General features: G+C 41.5%; 1 protein-coding gene across 15 annotated transcripts in view; it reads left to right on the top strand.

The window, feature by feature from the left end:
- Positions 1-21,859, top strand: part of FBRSL1 (fibrosin like 1) — a 549,095-nt gene that overhangs the window by 352,632 nt on the left and 174,604 nt on the right. For all 15 annotated transcript variants that reach the window (XM_085307916.1, XM_085307915.1, XM_085307913.1 and 12 more), the window contains one exon: positions 15,372-15,401. In XM_085307916.1, the coding sequence (XP_085164042.1) occupies positions 15,372-15,401 (30 nt within the window). The remainder of the gene's footprint in view (positions 1-15,371; positions 15,402-21,859) is intronic.

Raw genomic sequence — 21,859 nt, 5'->3', positions numbered from 1 at the left:
CTTTGCGTAGAGTGTTTAGAGTGAATTTGAAAGTATCATACCATTTCATACTTTTCACCAACAACAAGCATTTCAACAACAGCAGACTATATTTTCTTAACACCAAAATAGGCTTTTCTGAAAAGTAAATTATCCAAATTGGGCAGAAGTTTTCAAATCAGTAGTACTTATACAGCGCTTTACTGTTTATAGAGCTCCATGTAGGATAGCGCAATGGTCCTTAGAGCATCAATAATTTCATCTTGTTGGGATTCTGAGGCGGGCATTAATATTTGGGTTGGGCTTTCATTTTTAATTGACGAGGGAAAAAGACTATCTGCCTTTCTTTGCTTTCTGATAACGCAAGCTTCTCTTTGGTAACTTCAAATGCCCCAATTCTTCAGTTAAAGGCGAATTAAGTTTTCCTGTATTTCAAATTAGCTCTCTGAGGGTGGTATCAGCTCTGTTTCTTTTATGTTTAAGTCCCAGTTCTTTAATCTGTTTCTAATACATTCTGTTCAGCAATTTTGCATTTCTGTTTTAGTGGAAGCAATGCTGATTAATTCCTTCTTATGACATCTGTGGCTGCATCCTAGATTAAACCTACTCTAATACAGAGCTTATCATTAAGTGTTAAATATTCTTGCAAGGCTACTTAAATTAGAATCAACATCAGTGGATCATTTAGTAGAGAGTCGTTAATTCTCCATCTTACGGCAAGGCCACATTCTGGTGATGCTTTTAATCACAAGATTATTGAGGTATGATTTGAAAGGGATATGTTGCCCATATTTTGCCTTTGGGCAAATTATGAAAGGTCAAGTTGCCAAGGAAACAAAAYGAAGATAACATTACTAATTCCTGAGTCCAAGAGTTGTCTTTCCTGATCATATCATTTGCTCAACATATATGCTTAGAAAAGATACCAGTTAACGATATTTAGTTCCATTTAGTTCCACAAAAAATGGCTTTATGACTCTTTCTCTTCTGGATAGTGTTTATAAYGATGATGAGACTCGCCAGAATACTTTGCCAAACTCACGTATTGGTTCTTGTCATGGTTTACAGATATGGTAAATGTTATTCTTAACTTACAGAAGGGAAAATAAGGAATGGAAAAGTTAGCGTTTACATTTTCAAGGGTAGCTGCAGACTTAAGATTTTACCAGTTTGAATAGCATAATTTACAGCTCTGTAGAGAATCCTGATGTTCATAAAGTGAAGAGTACTTGATAGCATAACTTCATTAAGGCACCTCAAGTTAAACACTCAAAATCACAAAACCATGAAAATTTCCTTCTGGTCATAATTCAGGCCAGTGGCTGAGCCAGAAGGAGCTCTCCAGTGTCTGCCGCTTTCCAGACTCTCCTGCTTCCTCCTTTTCTGTTATTTTCTTGTTTCTTTTTTCCTGTTCCAGGTGGGAAGCAGTAGTGTAGGACTGAGTCCTTTGCAAGAAAACCTATATAGAGTAGAATTCTATAAAGAATATTCTATAAAGAGTCTCTCCACGCCCCTCTTCCCCTTCCAGCCATATACGTGTGTATATATATGTGTGTGTGTCTTTGTGTCCAATTTCTTGTCATTCCTTTGGACAACACATAAAAAAAAGAATCATTATATTCCCTGAAGTATCGGCATCTGAGATTGTGGTAGCTTCTGTCCTTAAATTTCCATTCTGAACTGTGCTGTGTCGTAGGGCACTGCATAATGAATACGACCCTGCCAATCAAGACACTCTGTTTTATATCACTTATTACTAAATTGAAAATGGTGTTTTACTACAGCAATAAAGGGCTGGTACAGCATGAGGTACATTTTTATACAACTCTATGAACTTTGTCATTGAAAACATTATAGCCTTGAATTTGAGAGCACAGTGGAAGGCAATATAATTTGATTACCTATATTAATCAAGTAGAGTACAACATATAAAACCAGTAATGCATAAGTCTGACTGGAGCCAGATAACCCTCTTGTGCATCTTAGAAAGATTTATTTTCAGTAATATAATTCATTTGACATGAAAGTATCATAATTGCAGTTGCTAGGAAGGATTTCTTTCCTTCCTTTTTTAGGGAAAAAAAAACTATCATGCTTTCAAGAGCAGCTTGTTCTTTTAAAGCTCTGCTTACTGAAAATTGAAAACAAAGATTTGTTTTTGTAATTGTGGCAATTTTTCATTAACCAGCTGAGCTAACAAAGTGATTTGTTTTGAATGCTGTTTCTGCTTCATAAACAAAAGTGTGTTAGGTGTGAATTAAAAAGAACTTTTTTAAAAAAATCTACATTGGGAAGCATAGACCCTGCCGTTCTCAACATGTGCTTCTGAAAGCTGGCCAGAAACTCCGGAGCTTTTAGTTATCTGAACAAGTGCTTTCCATAAATGCTGAGGAAAAGCTTCACATMCTCTAGCTCCATGAAAAGGCTTTACAGCAAATTTGAAGGCACCTGATTACTCTGTAGTCCATGAAAACCCCTCTTGTTGTTGTATGTAGTGGCGCACATTAATAATGTCATCATGARTTGCTATTTATGCATTTTATTGCTGTATTTGGCTGCAAAACCATTATTTCAAGCATATGTGCTTGTTGGGATATCACTGCTTGATATGGCAAAAATCATGACAAGTAAAAAAAAATGACTATGGGTTGTGCTGCACCTCCCATTGGAGCAGAAGCAGGAAGACCTGTGTCGTTGGTAGTGCCAAGAAACATAAACTGAGARGCATGAAGAGAAGGTGGTCAAGGCGTTTTTTCAAAATTTCAAACAGATTTCACATTTGACTTTGTCTRTAATAATCTCCCGAAACATGAAAAGTTTATATAATTGAATGTCCTTTGACTCTGTGAAAAAAATTACCAGTTCGTTCCATCTAATTACAAGCAGTTTTATCATTGAGCTAATGACATTGAGTACCGATTAAAGGCAACAGAGTTCATACCCAAACAGATGATGTTTTTAGTCCCCTCTCATTGTTGGTCCATGGTACAGGAAGTTTTTTTTCTGTTCTTGCTCTTCAGTCTTCTGTGCTTTTTCTGTTACTTCCCCTGTTGAGATGTTTCCGCCTTCTTTTATTCTCTAGTCATTCCATTATGGATTAGCCATACARAGAGCTGTTGCTACTGAGGAAAGATGTTGAGGTGATGGAGTTTCTTTTTGGGAATGACATCTATCCACACAGCTAAGCGTTTCCATATTTGTCTTGGAAGAAAAATATATATTAAAAAATTCTGTGGTGACAACAGAAAGAATAAATGGAGCCCCACTTGAAAGTTTCAGTGTTGTTCAGCTCAGGAGGATTTCCTACTAGCATTTGAGTTTTGGGAATTGTACCACCAGCCTTGTCCTGATCTTTGGGATTCGTGCAGATCAAACCACCTCTGCAGTCTGAAAGCAGAGTATTGAGGTAGCAGCTCCTTCTGTAAATCATTACATTTGCATCAATCATTGACCATTGGAAGGCTGACAAGAACAAATGAGTAACCAGCAGGGTCATGGTAGGGGAGACAGGAGCAGATGTACTAGGGTAATGGGGAGCCTTTACAATTTCACCTGAAATAGCAAATGTTTAAAAAAAAAAAGAGGGCACGGGGCAGGGAAGGAGTAACATCTGAAGGTTTGTCATTCACTAGTTTAAAGAGTGATTTTCCATGTAACGGCATAGACCTTGAAACTTTTATATTTAGCTTTGTCGTGGCATAATTTTGATTCTGTGAAAGTGAATAACCCACTGGGTTATTCTCTAATCAAATTAGCTTGCAGCCTCTGCTATATTACTTGGATTATGTTGAAGACACCCAAATGTGTGCTCCAGGCGATGATTGTCCTTCACTCCCAAGACTCACCTACTTTAATATTTTTAAGATCTGAATGGAACAAAAGAAAAAAAAGATCTAGTTTTCGTTGTATTCATGTTAACAGCTACTGCCAGAGATTTTCTGGGGTTTTTACATTTTGAATTTTAAATTTTTTTATTTCCATCTCGGTGAATCTCTTTTTTCTGGGGTGGCTTACCTGTTGGGTGCAGGCCATCCATCCTTCAAGGTGTAGTTTAAAAGCARTGGTTGAAGTCTTGAAGCACGTGCTCCGAGACCTGCCTTGGGGGAATAGGTCTTCTATAGATGTCTCACTTGCGCTAAATCATTTACCACATTTGAGTGTTAATGATCAATAATGTAAACAATAATGGTAGTTATAGTAAGGTTTATAATTGTTAGTCACATCAACATAAACCCTGCTATGAGTTAAATAGCAGTGGAGTTAAATAATGTTGATTATTAGGTTAATTATATACAAGTATTGTAAATCTTGTCCCTGACAACAGCAGGGTCCTCTCTTTTTAGGCTTCAGCAAAAGGCCTTCAGCAAAACAAAGCATCTGATTCCTATTAGCTTCCTATATTCTATATTCATTCAAATACAAATGAAATGTATTTCATTTTACTGGTTTAAAGTATACTGAGAACACTGTAGATCCTTTAGATTGTTTTCCAGGTAAAAACTCCTAATTGAGTAGTGAGCTAACAAAAAGATTAGATGTAGCATCATAGCAGTGTGTTTTAAGACATGTAACTTGTAACCTTTACTTCATCACAGCTGAAATCAAATTGCCTTCAACCCACTCTTCCTACTAGATCCAGAATAAACAGTTAGAAGACAAGGCAGAATTTTTTATTTGTACCTAGTGATGTCAGTTCCACTTCTGCAATTAGTCCCACCTCTGAGTGTTCCTGTTTGAAATTTTGGGTGGCCAGTTTGCATTGAATGGAAAAATCTGTGGTATATTTTCAGGGAAAACCTTAGAGTCATCAGGTGGAAGTCTTCATGCGTAGCCTGTTCTTTTCTTGCTACACCACTTAGACTTATAGGGAGAAGTAATAACTTGCAAAAGAAGTAAGTTGACGGCACGAGTAAGGGAGAAGGGATATATATACACCCATACACACACACATACATACATACGTATATATGTGTGTGTGTATATATGAAATGAAATAAACATTCATATGAATCAGCCATAACAAATCACAGCAAATTCCCTAACCGAAAATCTATCACACTCATTCTGGAAGGTCACTTTTATTAAGCACAATAGTAAGGTGTTAAGAACTGCTTTTTCTACTGAGTTCCATACTGAAATTTCCTCTAACAGCTTCCTGCCAGCTAATACTGGTTCTGCACTGAGGGAAGACAGCCATGAATGTTCTCCACTAAATAAATATGTAAATGAAATTTCCAGAGTTACATACCATGGAGCCAGAGATCTGAGAATAGCTAAATGTTTTCTAGTAGAGCAGTGGTTCTTCAGCAAGCCCTGCTATCTCATAGTGGCCGAGTACTTTTTGGTGACTCCATCATGACATGGACGTGGCATGTAAATGGACTAGATCTGCAGTCCAAACAGRAGGAGAAAATAGATGTTATTAGAAGTGGGAAATTACTAGATAGATCATTATGATTAAAATGGGTTTTGGCTGTATCCATATTAAGTCCTAAACTMCTCCTTAATTTTAAAGGCTTATAACCCTCATCCATAAACTGCAGCAGTCTCTCATAGTTGTAAATAATAGCTTTAAGCCACTTCTCTTCTGTCGGACATCTCAGCATCCTTGCGTCAAACAGAAGTGGAGCTGCTTGGTGACTCCTCTGCCATCTCCATTCCTCGCTGGAGAGCACGAGGAGCTGAAGCCACCATGGCACCAGGTAGCTCCAGGCTGGGGGTTCTGGAACAGTGGGGCTGGGTATCTCCTGCAAGCAGCCACAGCTCAACTCTGTAGGAAGGAAAGGATGCATCTCTAGTGCCTTAGAAAGACACTGTATACAGCCCTGAAAGTGTGATGCCTCCCAGAGTGCCTGCCTAACGAATGGAAAACGAGCGATGGGCCACACAACGCCATCGCAAGTGGAGAAGGGAAAGGAGCTGTTAGCACTTTACAAGAGGGGCAGACTGCATCTCTTCCCTTGCTGGAGTTCCCTCCATTTTGCAAATGGGTGAAAGGCAGCGTCAGCCGTTGGACATTGCGCGCACCCTCCTTTCAATTACTGAGCACGACTGCAGCATCGCGCGCCAGGGCCGCATGGAGGTGAATCGAAACAGGAGCGAGATGAAAAAGCTTCAGTYCATTATTTGCTCGGGCCTTGCAAAGGCTGCGCTAAGTTCAGCCCTTAGTTTGCATTACCCCTCGGTGTAATCACAGGCATCACACATGARAATAGCCTCTTGTGTCGTGCAAGCTCTCTCTTTCTTGGCCCATATAGGTGAAATTAGCCATAGGGTTGTGTGTATGCAACTGTCTGTCTTTGGGTTTCTTAAAGCATCCATTGCAAGGGTACAAAAATACTRTAACTGTGAATATAATGAGTATCATTATAGTATTGCACTAGCTATGAATTGACTTCAAGGCAGTCGTATCAACCTACCATTAAATAGCTAGAATGAGTCCAAATAGAGAGATCTAGATTGCAAATAGAGATATAACACCAGATATTCCTACGTTTTTAACTATGGAATAGATTAATGGAAAAGACATCATTAAACCCTGCAGTAGTTATGGAAAGTCTTTGTACTTGTGTATTAAGGCCTGAAGTGGGAGGTAAACATGGTAAAACAGCTAGAAAATCTCTCTTGAGTGTGATACGAGTATTGCCGTGTGGATGGCACTGGAAGGTGATTTTGTATGTTTAATCAATGTGTTAGGAAAAGGCGGCCCTGTCTTTTCCGCTAGGGGATGGAGTGGGGATCTTCATGGGAAAAATGGAGAAATCTGATGATTCTTACTTTCCCCCCCCCCCCAAAATGGTGACTCTCTCCCATGAACTGAGCCTTTTTTAGACCTGGTTTGAAAGCAGGCAGCTTTAGATCTTACTTTGTAGATCTCAATAAATAATTTGTGATTATCCCTTTTTTTCCAAAAGTGCTTCTTGTATATAGGTGTAATAATAAAGGAGCCGTTTTCAGCCTAAAAGATGTGCTTGTCAAACCACAGCAATGATTTTCCAGTTGCTGCCTTTTTTAGTTGTGCAGCCTTCTAATATTTCTGCTTGAATTCTTTCACGACAGAAGCAAATGAAAATTACACCGTGGTTTTTAGGTCTCTGTTCCCTGATTTTTGCTTGTCATGTCATGAACTTCTTCGAAGCAGTGAAATGGCAGCCCATCTCCCTGAGAGCTCCAGACAGATTTCTAAAGTTGTCTTGTTAACAGCTTGTCAGAAACCTACATTTCAGTCTCGCTGAGTTTATATCATGCAAAAAAAAAAAAAAAAGAAAAAAAAACAGTTGCTGGAAATTATGATTTTTACAGGTTCTGACATTTTTCTAAAGAACTGAAATGCTCAAGGCTGCTGTCTCCCTTAACAGGCTGTGCTGTTTTGGGTAATATTCTGCGTTGCATCAACTGAACATCAGAGCAACATTCAGTTTCTTCCCTTTAACATGTTCTTTGAATTATTTAAGGTGTTTTGATGTTGGCTAGAATTTGTAACAAAGTCCTCCAGCTTTTATCCTAAAAAATCAAAAAGGTTGAGATTTTTTCCTTTCCCCCCTCTCTCCTCTTCCTCTTCCCTAGTTCCCCCCCCCCCCATGCTTTTAATAGATCCTTGCGTGGATCATCAGGGGACTTTCTTTTATGTTGTACAGCTTGAAATGACTTAGTCAGGGTCTTCCTGATTAATTTATGAGTGCTAAGGAAAAGGGAAGGGGGGGGGAAAAAACAGTCCTTGAGGGATTGACCCTAAGCTGCAGCAGATCAACTCAATTTTATGGAATGAAAAGAGACTTAAGCAGTATTTTTAGCGTGGTGCCTCGGCCGCGGAGGTGAGGAGGCTCCCGYTGCCCGGTGGGCTGCAGCCGGGCGAGGGCAGCGCGGGGCGGCCGCGGGAGTCGCGTTTGCCTCCCGGGGAGGCGCCGGGCGCTTTCGGAGCTAAAGCCGTGGCGGTTTGGTGCATGCGTGCGCTCTGTGTCTCCAAGGGACAAACGCTCCCTCTCTTTTCCATCTTCTCCTTTTATTTCCGTTGCCCTCCCTCCCGCCGCGCCTGCCGCCGGTTTGCAGGTGACAGCTGTGGGTCGCTTCACGAAACGGCCCCCCCGGCCGAGTGCCGCTTCGCGGCGGGCACCCCGGGCCCAGCACAGCCCCTCGGACGCATCGCTGCCCTGCAGAATTAGTTATAGCGCCCGGGGCGGCCGCGCTCCCCCTCCGCGCGGAGCCTCCCCCTTCCCCCGCCAAATGCTGAGGGGAGAAGGGGAAAGAAAGGAGGAGGGAAGAAATACCGCTGCCCGGAGGCTCAGTCTCTCCCCGCGCCCCGGGAGGCCCGGGCTGGTGCGGCCGTGGGGAGGCCCTGCCTCATTTCATCAAGCTGTCGAGGAGGCAGCGGAGCTCAGAGGACGCGCCGCCGCCTGGGGCAAGTTCAAGTCAACACCGGGTTTCCGCGGTCCCCCCCGCCTCGCGCTCCGGCGCTCGGCTTCGCCCCGCGCCGCCGCGGCTCGCGGCGCCCCGCCGGCAGGRAGGCCTGGCGGGGCCTTATAAAGGACGCGGCGGCAAAATTGCTGCAATAAATCAGGGGCCCTCTGACGCTCGGCGGTAGCTTGGTGTCGCGGCGCTTTCTTCGCGGCGCGCGCCCCGAGGCCCGTGAGCGGGCTCCCCCGGCGGGCTGCCCGCTGGGGACACTCTCCCTTCCTGTCGTCCCGAGCAAGCCCCGGCGGCGCGGGGCCGGCGGCGGACGCGCCCGGCGGCGGGGCTCCCGCGGGTACGCTTGGTTTTGCTTCTCCGTTCAAAGGAGACGGTGACAAACCGGGTTTGAAGCCTAACGCTTCTCTCTGAGCCTCGCTGTTGGAAGGAAATAAGGTAACTCAGTATGGTCAGGAATAGTAGAAGAGCAGGAAGGCGGCCGTCCTCTGGGGCTGTCTGCGTGGGCGTGTAAGTTTTGAAGGTATCTCAACCCTTCATATACCTTACGCAACTTCTTGCATGAATATTCTGCCAGGCCAGCTTGCACTGTGATTATAGACCGTAGATTTAATATTTTGGGCTGCTCTTCCTTGTGCCTTATACCTCCCCACGCAATTTTGTTTGCAGGTGGACTGGTTAGGTTATGAGCCCCTCAGGGCTGCAATCTGTTTTTTCACACAGGCAGCTTAGATGTTTATCRCCCTCTTCTTAAGCATAATATAAATAATCCGTGTAGGTATGTGCGTTTGTGTATAAAGGAAAACAACCCTTTCTGCAAGCTGTTTGGACAGGAGCTGGCAGCTTCCGTGATGTGCGGTGTCTGGCACAGTGGGGCCCTGGCCTCGAGGATCTGGAGGCACGACCTAAATAATAAACATTAGCGCCTGGATGGAGTAGGAGGTATTGAATTTACCTAAATAAGATGAGCTGAGTTCTAGGCAATTCTCAGATGCTTGGAGGATGTGACCCCGTTTCCGGTAAAGGAGGGTTTCTCTGTAACTGACTGATGACATAACATTTAAAGTGTTTCCCATCGTGTTGCAATCATTGCAAGACTTGGGTTGGTTTTGTTGGTTTTTCCTTTTCTTAGAGCTCTCGTTCCTGGTGTGAGGCAGTTATGTGAGAATGTGATATCATGTTAATAAGCATAGCACTTTCATTACCTGAAGAAAAACTCGGTAATCTGGAAGTTAAAACACTTTGGGAGGCAAACAAAAAGGATCAAAGGGTATTTTCATGGTTCATGAACTCTCCTGAGAACAATATTCAGGATCACGTACAAACACTTGAAATCCAGATTCTACCACTTCTTTAACTGAATGCATTTGCAAAGAGCGCTGTGCCAACAGAGGGGTCCCATAACACATAGCCTGAGTGCTTCTTCTGTGGATGCTGCTTATTTGGATAAAACTGTGCATCACTTATTCCAGGCCTGGTACCCTCCCACAGTCAAAAACATAGATGATGGAAACAGTCTAACTGTGCTARTTGTGTGGATTGTGGGGTAGAGCTAGTGATCACACTGCTGAACATGTCTGGCCATAGGTCGACCTGGTGGAGATCTAGCTTTATCTGCTATGCTGCAAATAACTAAATATCTAAGCCGCTGTTAATTGAAGTGATTTGATTTATGCTTATGCATTATGTGAACCACGGCGGGTAAGTTCMTGTTTCAGGATACATGTGTTTGGGACGAGCAAGAGGTTAGGGAAGCACCGACTTTTCTTTCTGGTTGAATCACGGCAGCAGCCAGACTTTGCTCTCCTGCGCTGTCGAAGGAAGAGCTGGTTTCACAGAGTCATCTTGGCATAGGGCTTTCTCAGTGGAGTGCCCCGTGAGCCTGCTCCGCTCCCTCTTCTCCTCTGCACAGTTTACATCCGCCTCTGTTRGGGCAGAAGGAGCGAGAGTGAGGGAGGGGAAGAGATAGCCGAGGGCCTGTTTGTGGTGGACAGAACCGATTCTGTCTGAACTCTGTATTGTTTTTGCTTAACTTTACCCCACAGGAGGGTTTTTCTGACTTGAATCTGTCACCGCAAGAATTGTTTCCAAAAGGCAGCACAATTAGGGGTCCCCATTGCAAACATTCTTGGGGGAATTGAGAGGCAATTGGCACAACTGGGTGAATAATCCTTTTACAAGCCTTTATGAACCCAGCACAATGGCTGTTTACAGTTTTGCTGATAGGCCAGGAGTGTTAACAGGCCTTTAGAAAAATCCAGGTAATTGAAGCTTTTGTCTTCCAATGAGCCCCTATAGCTGTCAACAGTGGCCATTCTCTGCGTTTTCTTTAAGTTTGTATTTTGACAAGGGCTTTTGTGCGCTGGACAAGGGCAGCAGCGTGGGAGGCGAAGCTGTGGGGCCGGGGCGACATTCCTGCGGGGAGGAGGCACCAGGCCGGCCCTCCGCCATGGCGCTCCTGCTCCTCAGCCCAAACCACCTTGCCTCGCTGGAAATCCTTGGGTTGAGCGAAAGTTTCTCCTATTACTTCGTTACTCGTTTAAACTTCCTCACTATAGAAAACATCAGCTTCAGGCCGTCTTTTGTTGACCCAAGGGCTTAGCCCTGGTGTCCCTCCRTGGCTGAGGGAGGTGGAGAAGAGGAGGCTGCAGAAAAGAGGATGTAAAGACACTTCAGCCTGTTACCACAGAAACTGAGCTGGGCCATTGAAAGCTCCTTGTGCTTTTACCCCCYTGAAGAGCATGGGTCAGTGGTGGTTCTAGTTTTCACGTATCTCTCCCAGGTTTGGTTTTGCCGTAGCCGTTTCTGTGACGCTCGCACGTGTTCAGCAGCCTGAGAGTTCCTCTTTCCTTATGCATATGTGGGAGTGCATTTCTTTAAATCAAAAAAAATAATAATAATTCTGAAGCTTGGTTTTCTTCACCAAAGCTGACCATTTGTTTTCTTTGGAAGCGGGTGGGAGATTAATGCAAGTGGTAATGATGAGTTTGAGTTTGCTTCAAAAATCTCCATTTTGCAGGACACTGCATGTTAAGCACAAATCCGCATCGAATAAATAGTGGCGTGTTACTTTTCCCCCTATGTTTCCTCATTGCATAGACCCCTCAGTAGCTCTGATTCAGTTTAGGACTTAATTCTCCCAAGGATTAAAATGTAGTATTTTGCTGAACTAAAAGCCATGCCATACGAATGCAGGCATCATTTTTGTGTRTATTTAAGTCTTTCCAGGTTGGAAGAGGTGGGAGAGGAAATATATTTCATAATACGGTAAACAAGATATTATGCACCTCGCTGTCCAAAATAAAGTTTTTAAAGCGTATGTCTTGCAGTCACGGCTGCAGGGGTGGGCCCCTTGTCTGCACAGAGCCGTATTTGCGTGTGGAGCTGCATCCATAGGGCCCACTGGCTTCTTGAATTGCAAGATTGCGGCGGCGGTAATTAAACTAAGAAAGATGTAAGCTAAAATGAGACAAAATTCATTGCTGTCCTTTTCATTTTAAAAACAATTAATTATGGAGTATTTTCGSATCCTGAATGTGGAAAACGTATCCTCAGAGAGCAGATGTTTGCTTCATTTGTATGTCTGTTTATAAAATTTAGCATGTGCATTTGATGGTTCACTTGCTTTTTACAACTTTCACTTATCTACATGAGACAAAGTGGTATATTGGTACAAAGGCAAAATTAGGCATCTAAACAGGGCAATTCTGCACCTTTTAGTAATGCAAACCATCAGTAATGGATTTTTATACTCACTGCGGACATGATTTTTTGAGGCGAAATCTGTTTTAAAGAGTTTTCTCTTAAAAGCCAGACAAAGCCTATCCTTCTCTTTATAAAATATCATAATACAGTAACAAATATGGAGACAAGTTTTGGTACTAAAACATACCTACATATATATATATGTGTGTATATATATGCAGAGGGAGAGAGGCTCTAATATTATGTTGTATTTAAATAATAATGATTACTAAGGTCCCACAAAATTTTTTTTACATCTGCTCTCAAATGCTTTTAAATTAAATTTATTAAGGCCTACAGTGCTGCAGTTTTATTAMATACATTGTCAGGGTTCACAGGCAAAAGCATGTGATTTTTAAAGATAATTTTAAAAGTTGTATAATCAATATATTTCTGAACCTAATTTATTTGATTTTTTCTTATTTGTATCATTTTTAACTCTCTGCATTTGTATTGATGTTGCCCAGGCACAGGATTTTATGCAACAGAGACTTGAAAGTACTTTTTATGCCTTTTTTGAGGTAGGTGTTATTCAGTTGTAACATTCTTACGTGGTAGCCTGAAAATTTTAATTTTGACATCTGAGAAGTTGTAGATCAGTGCAAACTTTCCCAGGCTCATTTTCAGATTTGTCTCAAACCTCTTTTAAGTGGGCTACTGCTTGGGCCCTATTTAAAGTAGGGAAATTTTCTATGAATTTCCACCGTTGCTGGCAGCAGCGTACATGCGTTATCAGCAAGTGACACAGCTGCCTGCTGCTGCCATGTCAGCCATGGAGTCACTTCACCATCCCTTTAAGCGCTTACACCAAGAGTAGTGTCTTTCTAGAAGCTAGCCTTAGCCAACTCATAAATCATTGAGCCAGATGCACATATCACCAGGTGAAACTCTTTAGTCTGAGCTGTGCAAGAGTTTGAATTATGTCATCAAAATATTCTGCTGCTAAATATGTGTGTACAGTGATTAAAAYGGAAACTTAAGATATAGCCTAGACCAGATTTAAAGAGCAAAATAATCTGGTCTTCATGGCCCACTGAATTATGCTAGTAATTTAGGGGTATGGGCACTCYCCAGGAGCAGCCGGAGCAAACAGGAGTCGCATGATTCTGACTCGATCTTGGCCCTCCAGGGTGGAGGTGAAGGGCTCCTCGTGAGTCATCCTGCATTTCTCAAGAGTGTGTAAATAATAACAAGCGTGCTGCTGTGACTACATCTTCTTTCTCCTCCCGCCCCTGTTTTTAATAAATATATTGCTTTGTCAGCACTGTCTGGARCAAGCACAAATGCAGCAGGTACTGGAGCAGCCCATGCCCAGCATAACCTGTTTCAGGCTGCCTTGGTTGTGATGGACAAGTAGTCCTCTTCCAGTCCCGGAAGAATCCCTTCCAAGTCCTCTTCAGAGCGGAGATGTTTAATTGTGCACAGTGGTGTCGCAGGGGTTTGGAGGAATCAGCAAATGGCTGCTAATGATGATTTATCAAGGCTGATGCTAATTTGGATGTGAATATCTGGTTTGATCTGAATATCTGGAATCATTTACCATGCTTCCTATAACGATTCTCCTGAAGTTCAGTGATGGAAATAATCTCCAAAAAAGACACATACWGCTTACAGGAAAATATTTGCTAAAGCCATGGCTCTCTGATGTTCTTGCCTTCCATGCACAAATTAGYTGGCTAGGATTTAGTGCGGTCTGCAGTCATTAACCTGGTTGCTTCAGTAGGTCTTGCCTGCCGGCAGCTGCCCAGCCCCTGCAGAGCAATGTGCTGCCTTCCTGGGATTTCTTTCATTTTTGCTTCAGATTCTTGTTTCTCCAAAATGGTTATAGATACAATTAGATCTGTGCACATCATTCTAAAACGGTTGAATTTTTCTATGAAAAAGAGATCTTATGGAACAGGAAGGGCAGTGTTAAACAAGATTTAACTTTGAAAGAGAAGAGAGTTCTGCTTAGTCAAGACTGTAGGAAACAAGATTCCTTACACGAAACCTTTCCACTGCAAACAGTTAAATGAAAATAAGGACTCATTTGGAGAATTGAGCAGTCTTAACTGCAGAACCATCATGACAGATCTTTCTGCTGCATCTTTGTTCTTGGTGTGTGTGGTGTGTTTTGGAGAATTGAAAAGATTCTTCAAGTGTTTGGGGTCAATCATTTCATGTGCCAAATAGAAGAGATTACATAGTGTCTCAAAAAACTGCAGAAAGCTAAGAATGTTATGACTGAACTTTCTGCTTCGTAACTTTTGGATAAAAGGATATTACAAGAAAGAGTCCTGCCTCTCCTTCAGGACAAGGAGCTGGACAGAATGACCRGTATTCCTGCTTTTACATGTATGACACGGAAGCATTTGCCTTCTCGTGAACCATTTCCTCATTTGCAGCTTGTCACTGTCGGCCTGCCCACTGCTGTCTTATAGAAACAGGGAACCCAAATAAGAGCCACCAATTATGAAAACTCGCCTGAACTATCACTGTCAAATGCAGGTTGCAATGCCAGCTGACTCAATGGTCCAATCCGACACAAAAGCTGCAAAACGCAAGCCATTTTATGTCTGTTTAATGGACACCAACAGATTTATTTTTATTCCCACCTGTAAATCTTTCTCAGCTCCAGCCAATGAAATTTGTATGTCCTGAAACATTCATTGCTCAAGTTATCTTTCTGTCACTTGTGCTGAGAAAATAGAGCATTTCATTTTCAGAGTCTAAAACTCTTTAAGTAAACACTTTCTCCTGGGATCATGATCTCATTCAAACTAAAAAATGTACCAGAATTTATGATGTATTTTAATTACTATTCTTGATACTACTCATTAAATTAGAAATTGATTGCCAGTTTCACAGTTTCCTTGTTAGATGACAAAGTGCTTATCAAGGTGAAGCAATGCAAAACTGTTGCTATGTATTCCACAATTTGGGATGATAAAAAGGCATGCTTTTTGTTGTGGTATTCATGTTACAGTTGTTATTATAAAGCATAGCTGATTGTCATTTTTGTTTAAAGTTCATTTTCCCTCATTCAAGTAAGAGTATGCCGTATTTTTGTATAAAAAGAGATAAATTGCCTTTGTCTGGCTTATGCTAGCAATTTAAAAGGCATTAATGCAAACATCAGAAGTGTATGTTTGATTGAACTGAGAACGTAATAAATAGCTATCCTAAGGATTTAAGCGGATGATGCAAAAGATCCATATACATAAAGGTGTTTCAYAAAACCTTCTTTTTCTCTCTCTAATCCACAGTGTGACAGCGAGAGTGATATTGACGATAAGGTAAGACTGAATTTTCTTCTTTTATATGCTTTACCAGCTTGGAAATTCCCTCATAGACAAAATAAGGATGAATCTAAAAATAATATTTTTCCTCCAGCCTTGATGTCAAATTTTAAAATATCTATAATTGAATGGAAGAATGTTGCATCAGGTAGTCTGTATTTTAAGCTAGTCCACATTCAGAGAAGAGAAACTTCCATGAACATGATAGTCTTCTTGATTAATATGTTAGCATTTGTTGGACCCAAGTCATAGTGTTAGTGTTAGTGCTGTCATTCTGTTTTGGAGGGAGTCTCCTCTGATAACTGCTTGAGAGTTCCTATTTTATTGATAGYAACCTTTGAAGGTGTCAATTTTGTAATCGGTTTAGAAGATGAGACAACCAGTGCCTGCCCTCAGAGGCAGTATCGTAACTGTCAAGGAGTGTTTTGTCACGTTACATACATATTTATCACAGAACAATGATTTTTCTGACCTTTTCTTTTGATACAGAGGTTGGTCATTGAAAGGTTGTAGTCGTGTGGTTTTGGATAAGGATTTCTTGTTTCACTTTTGCAAGGAAAACAGAGAAATCCCACTACATAGCAACAGGTGCACTATGCTTTTAAACATCACATCTATAATAGACTTGAGTATTCCTYGCTGACTTCTGTTCTGGCAGATCAAACTTGGCAGTCTCAGGTTAGATCTTCATGAAACTTTTATTGTATTTTGGCTGTCCAGTCTCTTGAATTCATTCATGAGAAGCTGCAGCACACAGGTTTCTACTGGATCAGCATTACAAAAAAGAAGGCTGACTTTAGAAAGCCTCGTCTCTTTGGTGGCACACCTGGCTGCAGCCATGTATTGGAGGTTACCCTGAGTTCAAGAGTAAAAGCTTCTTCTGGTTAAGTCTATTTTTTTAGTATTATTAGACCTTGGGAAGCATTAAGGTGCTCTTCATTTTCTTCTAAAAAACCCATCAGCTACCTATTATCCCTGGAATATGGCAAAAGCTGTGTTTGGGATGAAGGCTTGATTGAAGAGAAACATTTAAATCTTAGCTGTTGAATGAAAGATACTCTACATATTTAATTTTTTTTATATATATATATATATGTATGTATGTATGTATGTATAGTCACTCCTTCCACCACCGCCATCACCCCAGAGTTCATATTTCTTACTCACAAAGTTGCAAAGCAACAGAGCTGATGGCAGGGTAAGTGAGGGTGAAAAACTATTCCCTAAAAGCTTAGATAGGATGGAGTTAAAACATTTCTTAGACTGCCCAATCAAAGAAAGTAAAAGCAATCACTTAGAAAACTGTTTAAAGATCTGCCAGTCAAACCTCAGATGAAGTTGTAAGTGACATGTAGTTTTATTATACAGCTATGCTATTAATGATTATCTAAATTACACTGGTAGACCCAGCTAGCAGCATTACATCTGAGACTGACGTTTGTTAGATTAGGTTTGACTTCACCTTGTAGAGAAGAAATTGAAATCTGAACAACATTGATTAGCTTTCAGAATGTGGGATCTGAGGTTACCTTCAGAGGAAGCTGCATTGTGTTTGGCTGGTAACTTACTGTCCTTTACAGCAAATGAAAGACTATTATAGTGTTCCTTACCATTAGGATGGCATTTCTTTATGTATCTGTAACTGTAAGTTGACCTTCTAGGCTCATATATTTTCCAGCTACYTTATCCTTAAGACGACTCCACTTTAATAGTAACACTTCTTTTCTTCGTAAGGAGAGCAGCACAAGATTTTCATCTTTCTATCTCTTGCCTGATCTGTAAAGGCATGAGACAAGACATTGGTTCCATTAAATAGGTCTCTGGAAATAAGTAGAGTTGCTTTTCTGTCAGCAAAGACACATGSGCTTGTATATAAACTCATGGAGGTTGAAGTAGAGAGACTTCAAACCTTTCATGGGGATAATGTAAACGCGACATTGCCTTCAAGCTGGAGAATACACGGGGAACCTGCCTGTCTGTTAGTACCTGGCATGTTACTCTCCTGGAAACTCATTCAGTATTTGCCTTAAAGCCTAGTCTGATTGATGCAACAAGCAGTTATAAAAATACTGGCATGAATACCCTGAGGGATYACACTGAAGAGTGTGTTTTCCCTTTTCCATATGTTGGCCAAATGTGTCTTCTAATAATGCTTGCTGCCTTTTGCGGCCAGTGTTGGAGTATTGGACGTATTGTCTAGCCCAACATCAGGCTTCCCACATGACACGATGGGTCAGCTGCTTTCCACAGTGCTGCAGAGCAGTCCTGCCCTGCTGCTCCGTCAGCAAGAAGCAGTTTTCTCTAGGTACACCTACGTGTGTTGGCACYAATGAATGGCGGGGCAAGAATTAATAAGGTACTTTTGATTTGCAAAACACTTTTCATTAGTGTTAAAAAAGCACATCACCATTGTCTGCATATAACACATGAGAAAAATGGACAAAAAAAAAGTTGTTCACATAAAAGTACAAACTAAGTCAGTGATAGAGCTAGGAGAAAAACTGAAATTTTCCGCCTCCTACTTCTACTGTGCAGCTGATTATCCACTGTTTATTTAGTTCATAGGTATATGGATTATTGAGCTCCTAATGCTTTTAAAACATGGACATTARAGCAAAATTAAGGCTTTACCCTCACTACATTGAAAATATAAACAGATTCTTGATGATTTTTTTTCCTTTGTGCAGTGTTGGGCAGGGCTGCAGGGGAGAAAAGTAATTGAGCATCGTCAGTCATACATAAGCTGTATCGGAATTGAGGAGTCATTACTTTTGCACGATGTGCAGTTTCATAGCATATTGTGAGAACGTTTCCAAACAGTGCTGCTATTTTTAATAATCAGAGAACAGGAGCTCAAGACTGGGGACTTGTCCATCGCTTCTACTTTCTGAGTACTGTCTCCGGCCGAGTATAGCCTTTCATTTCTGCATCACTGCTGAAATCTCAAAGGAAGTAAGTGGGATGATACTTTCTCACACCTATCATTCTGTCACCACACTCTTTTTGAGTAACTGTTCAAAATACCCAAACTAATAAACTGAGCTGTCTAGCCATTTAACCAAGCGAAAAACTTAGCAAATCATGCATTCCCTAAGATSAAATGCAAATCCCACTTCTTCTGCAGTATTTTCCTTGAAGGACATCATCAGTTTGGACACTGCAACCGTTAGAAGAATTGTCTGGTAGTTTGTTGAAACTGTGGAAATGATGCCGTGCTTTTTGTGAGGCGGGGGGGAGAGAAAGGGAGTTAGCCTGGTAATCGTATTACACTATCTCCATGCTCCGCAATAGCTGCAATGTGAGGCTCACGGTCCATAAACATTGTTACTGAAAATATATACTTCCTTTAATAGCAACAACAGCATTAACAGATAGCAATTACCCTTCATTTTCAGGAACTATAAAGTCTCCATTAATTCAAGATTTATGTAGTTATAGCATTTAGCACAGGAATAACACCACAGAGAATTGGTTTATACACACGTAATGAGAGAGCTTATGGCATACTTTAGTGAACATTAACATAATAGAGTAATATAAACCATCAACAGTTCCACTTATTGTCTCTTACCTGCTTTAGCATCACTATGAAAAGTGGCTAGCAGCTTGGTAATGTGCTCTGTTAAATGGCATTCTGCAGAAAGCCAAAAGTCAACTTGTGTARAACAAGGGAATGAGTAATCTCTGCTCGTTACTCCAAAATGTTGTTCTCATTTTTTTAATAACAGTGTTCAAGACTGCATTAAAAAAAGCCTATTTCTTTCTTTTGAAGTAATTCAATGTTCGTGTTCTTTCAGTCTTGGACTTCTGTCTGCTGTGTGCAAAATTGTGGGTTGTCAGCTTAATTGCACCACCCTGGCATGTAAGCAAGCTCTCCAAATCAGGGGTTAGATATCAGGCTTTCCTTCATTTAATGTGGTGCTGAGTAAGATATATAAAAAATGACACTGTATTTCTAAGTTGATTCAGTATTTACCATACATTTTTTCTGTAGTTTGTGTTTTAGCAACAACAAGCATTCTTTAAGGCTAGTAAAGCCATATCCAAGGTGGAAGCAAAAGTCAATCTGCCAAAACAGTGATTTTGCCGTGCTCTTTGTAACAGTACAGTAAGTCCATTAGGCCTTCCTTTCTGCAGCAATGTGGATTCAGCCTTGCCATGCTGTTGTTCACTGTGCTAATTTCTGAGTCCCAGTAAGTGCCTGGAACCCTATAGCAGCACACCAACAAGTGTGATTAGCACTCACAGTTGTGCCAGCCCTGATAGCTCAGCCATGGACCATGTCCCAGCTCTTCCAGGGCCAGACAGATGCAGAACAGCTCACAGCTTAAGTATGAGATGAGAGGCAGCCAAGGAACTCAGATAAATGGGGGGCCCAGTGCTAACAGTAGCGTTGTTTTAGTATGTTTGCAGCCCTGTTGTTGTCTAGCTTTTGTTTTGTAAATAAGTTTAGGAGGCTTTGAAGAAGGGAAATCAAGTGGTTCTTTGGCTGCAAGTTGGAATTTTCTCTGTAGTGGAAGACGTGATGGAAAGTAGTAGGGAGGTGGTTATTTCAAAATTGAACAAGGAGGTGATCAAGTCTGGCCAGTGAGAGACAAGAATTGACATTGATATTGAGTGTAAATGTTGGGTAAAAGTAAGGAAGCACTTAAAATGTAAAGACTGATAGTTTACAGTATGAGAAGTGGGGAGGTATGAAGGGGACAAAGCTCCAGACTAGGAAAATAATTTTTGCTGCAGCTTTTTGGATGGTTGCAAGGACACAGTTACATCTGCCATAACCAGAGGAAAGGATGAGATGTGAGGTGGTGAGGACTTGGCCGAAAATTTTAGCTTTAGGGATGAGCAGAGGATGTTCACTATGGTATATAGAAAAAGAATATACAGGACTTAAGCACAGGTTGGATGTTAAAATCTAGATGGTGATCTGAGGTAAAGAGAGCACTAAGGGCTACAGATTTGAGTTAGGAGTGGAAGCAATGAAGAAAATAAACTATGTGGAAAATCTGAGGAGTTTCATTAAAAGTTCTGTTTTAGCTGTATTGACCTTGAAGAAGTGGCTACAAGCCCGCAACAAAAAAGCATAGTTCAGGCAGCAGGAGAAAGCGATGTGATCATGAAGAGAGATCTAAAAGCAGAAGTGGTTACTGTCTTTGCATGTGTGTATGTGGGTTTCTGTATGAGATTACCCAGAAATAAGATGAAGCCTCATGGCCCCAGATTAAAAACTTAGCGGAAGATGATCTGAAGACTACTCCAAATGACAGGCGTGGTTACGGCGGCAGCAGAGCAGCACAGCGAACTGCTGAAGGCCGGGGAGGGAAGAGCTGTGTCCAAGGTAGCTGGCAGTCAAGGAAGGCGAGATCCGGCAAAATGAGTTGGTGGGTGAGTAGAAGCCAGATGGCATACCAGGTCTTTCCAAATCTGGAAATTGGTCTCCTCCATCTGTCCAAATTTCTGTGGGTTTTATTACATCTTTCTGCTCTCTTGTTCTGTTCAGCTTCATTCATCAGTGCACCAGTGCACCTTCAGGGAATCGTCTCCTGGGGCTGAAATAAGCCACAGTCCTGGCATCCCTCAGAGCTACTCTTCTGAGGCCCACAGGGGCCGTTATTTGTTAGTACTTGCTGTAGGAGGCTCCTTCCCCCCAAAACTTGTCACATTTTTTCTAGCAGTAGAAGYGGGTTCCACCTGATAGATCTCTTACTTCTGTGAGACTGGAAGTTTAGTTCCCCCTTTGGATAATCAGTCATTTACTATTTTTGATGCTTACCTAAGCTAGGGCCTCYGAAAGTTTTGTCCATCATCAGGTTTTCCATTTCTCTGAGGAATGAATGCTTGGTACTTTTCCAGTAATCTCAATTCTTACTGGTTGGAGCAGCAGGAACGGAGCAACAGTGATTTGCTGAATGACATTCAACACRAACTTGAACCTAAGGCTTTTCACGTGGCAGTACTTGCACTTCTGTTAGTGTTACACTTCAATCTGTGACAGTTTTCAACTGTGACTAATAACTAAAACTCTTCACTTGCCAGTTACTTCCCAGCTGGGTTTTCAGACAAGGTCTGATTTATGTCATCCTTTTACCATAGCATGCTCTGCTTATGAAGAGCAATGGTGAGCACAATTTTAGAAGCATGTGCCTGGGCTCTATTGGAGGCATAGTAACCTGCAGCAGTAAAGCCTGTCCACATGTGCGTATTTGTGTGTGCATGCATATATGTATACCCAGAATCTGTAATTCCTCTGAAGCTTAATTCTTACAGACTGAAAACCCAGCGATGGGAAGTGAACACCGGCTAGAAACCCGATTCCTGTAAATAATAACTGGATAAAGGTGGTTAGTTCTCTTAATTGAAGAAAGCCTCTGTTTGACAGATGAGCCACAAGTTGTTATTAAAAACAGATCTGCTTTTATAGATTATCAAAATAGTGCCTTTAGAATAACCTTGAA

This window comes from Rhea americana, unplaced genomic scaffold, assembly GCF_003343005.1.
Source record: "Rhea americana isolate MKP2758 unplaced genomic scaffold, rheAme1 scaffold_268, whole genome shotgun sequence".
NCBI classification, from domain to species: Eukaryota; Metazoa; Chordata; class Aves; order Rheiformes; family Rheidae; genus Rhea; species Rhea americana.
The sequence above is the reverse complement of the archived record's forward strand: the minus strand, read 5'-3'. Positions and strand labels throughout refer to the sequence as shown.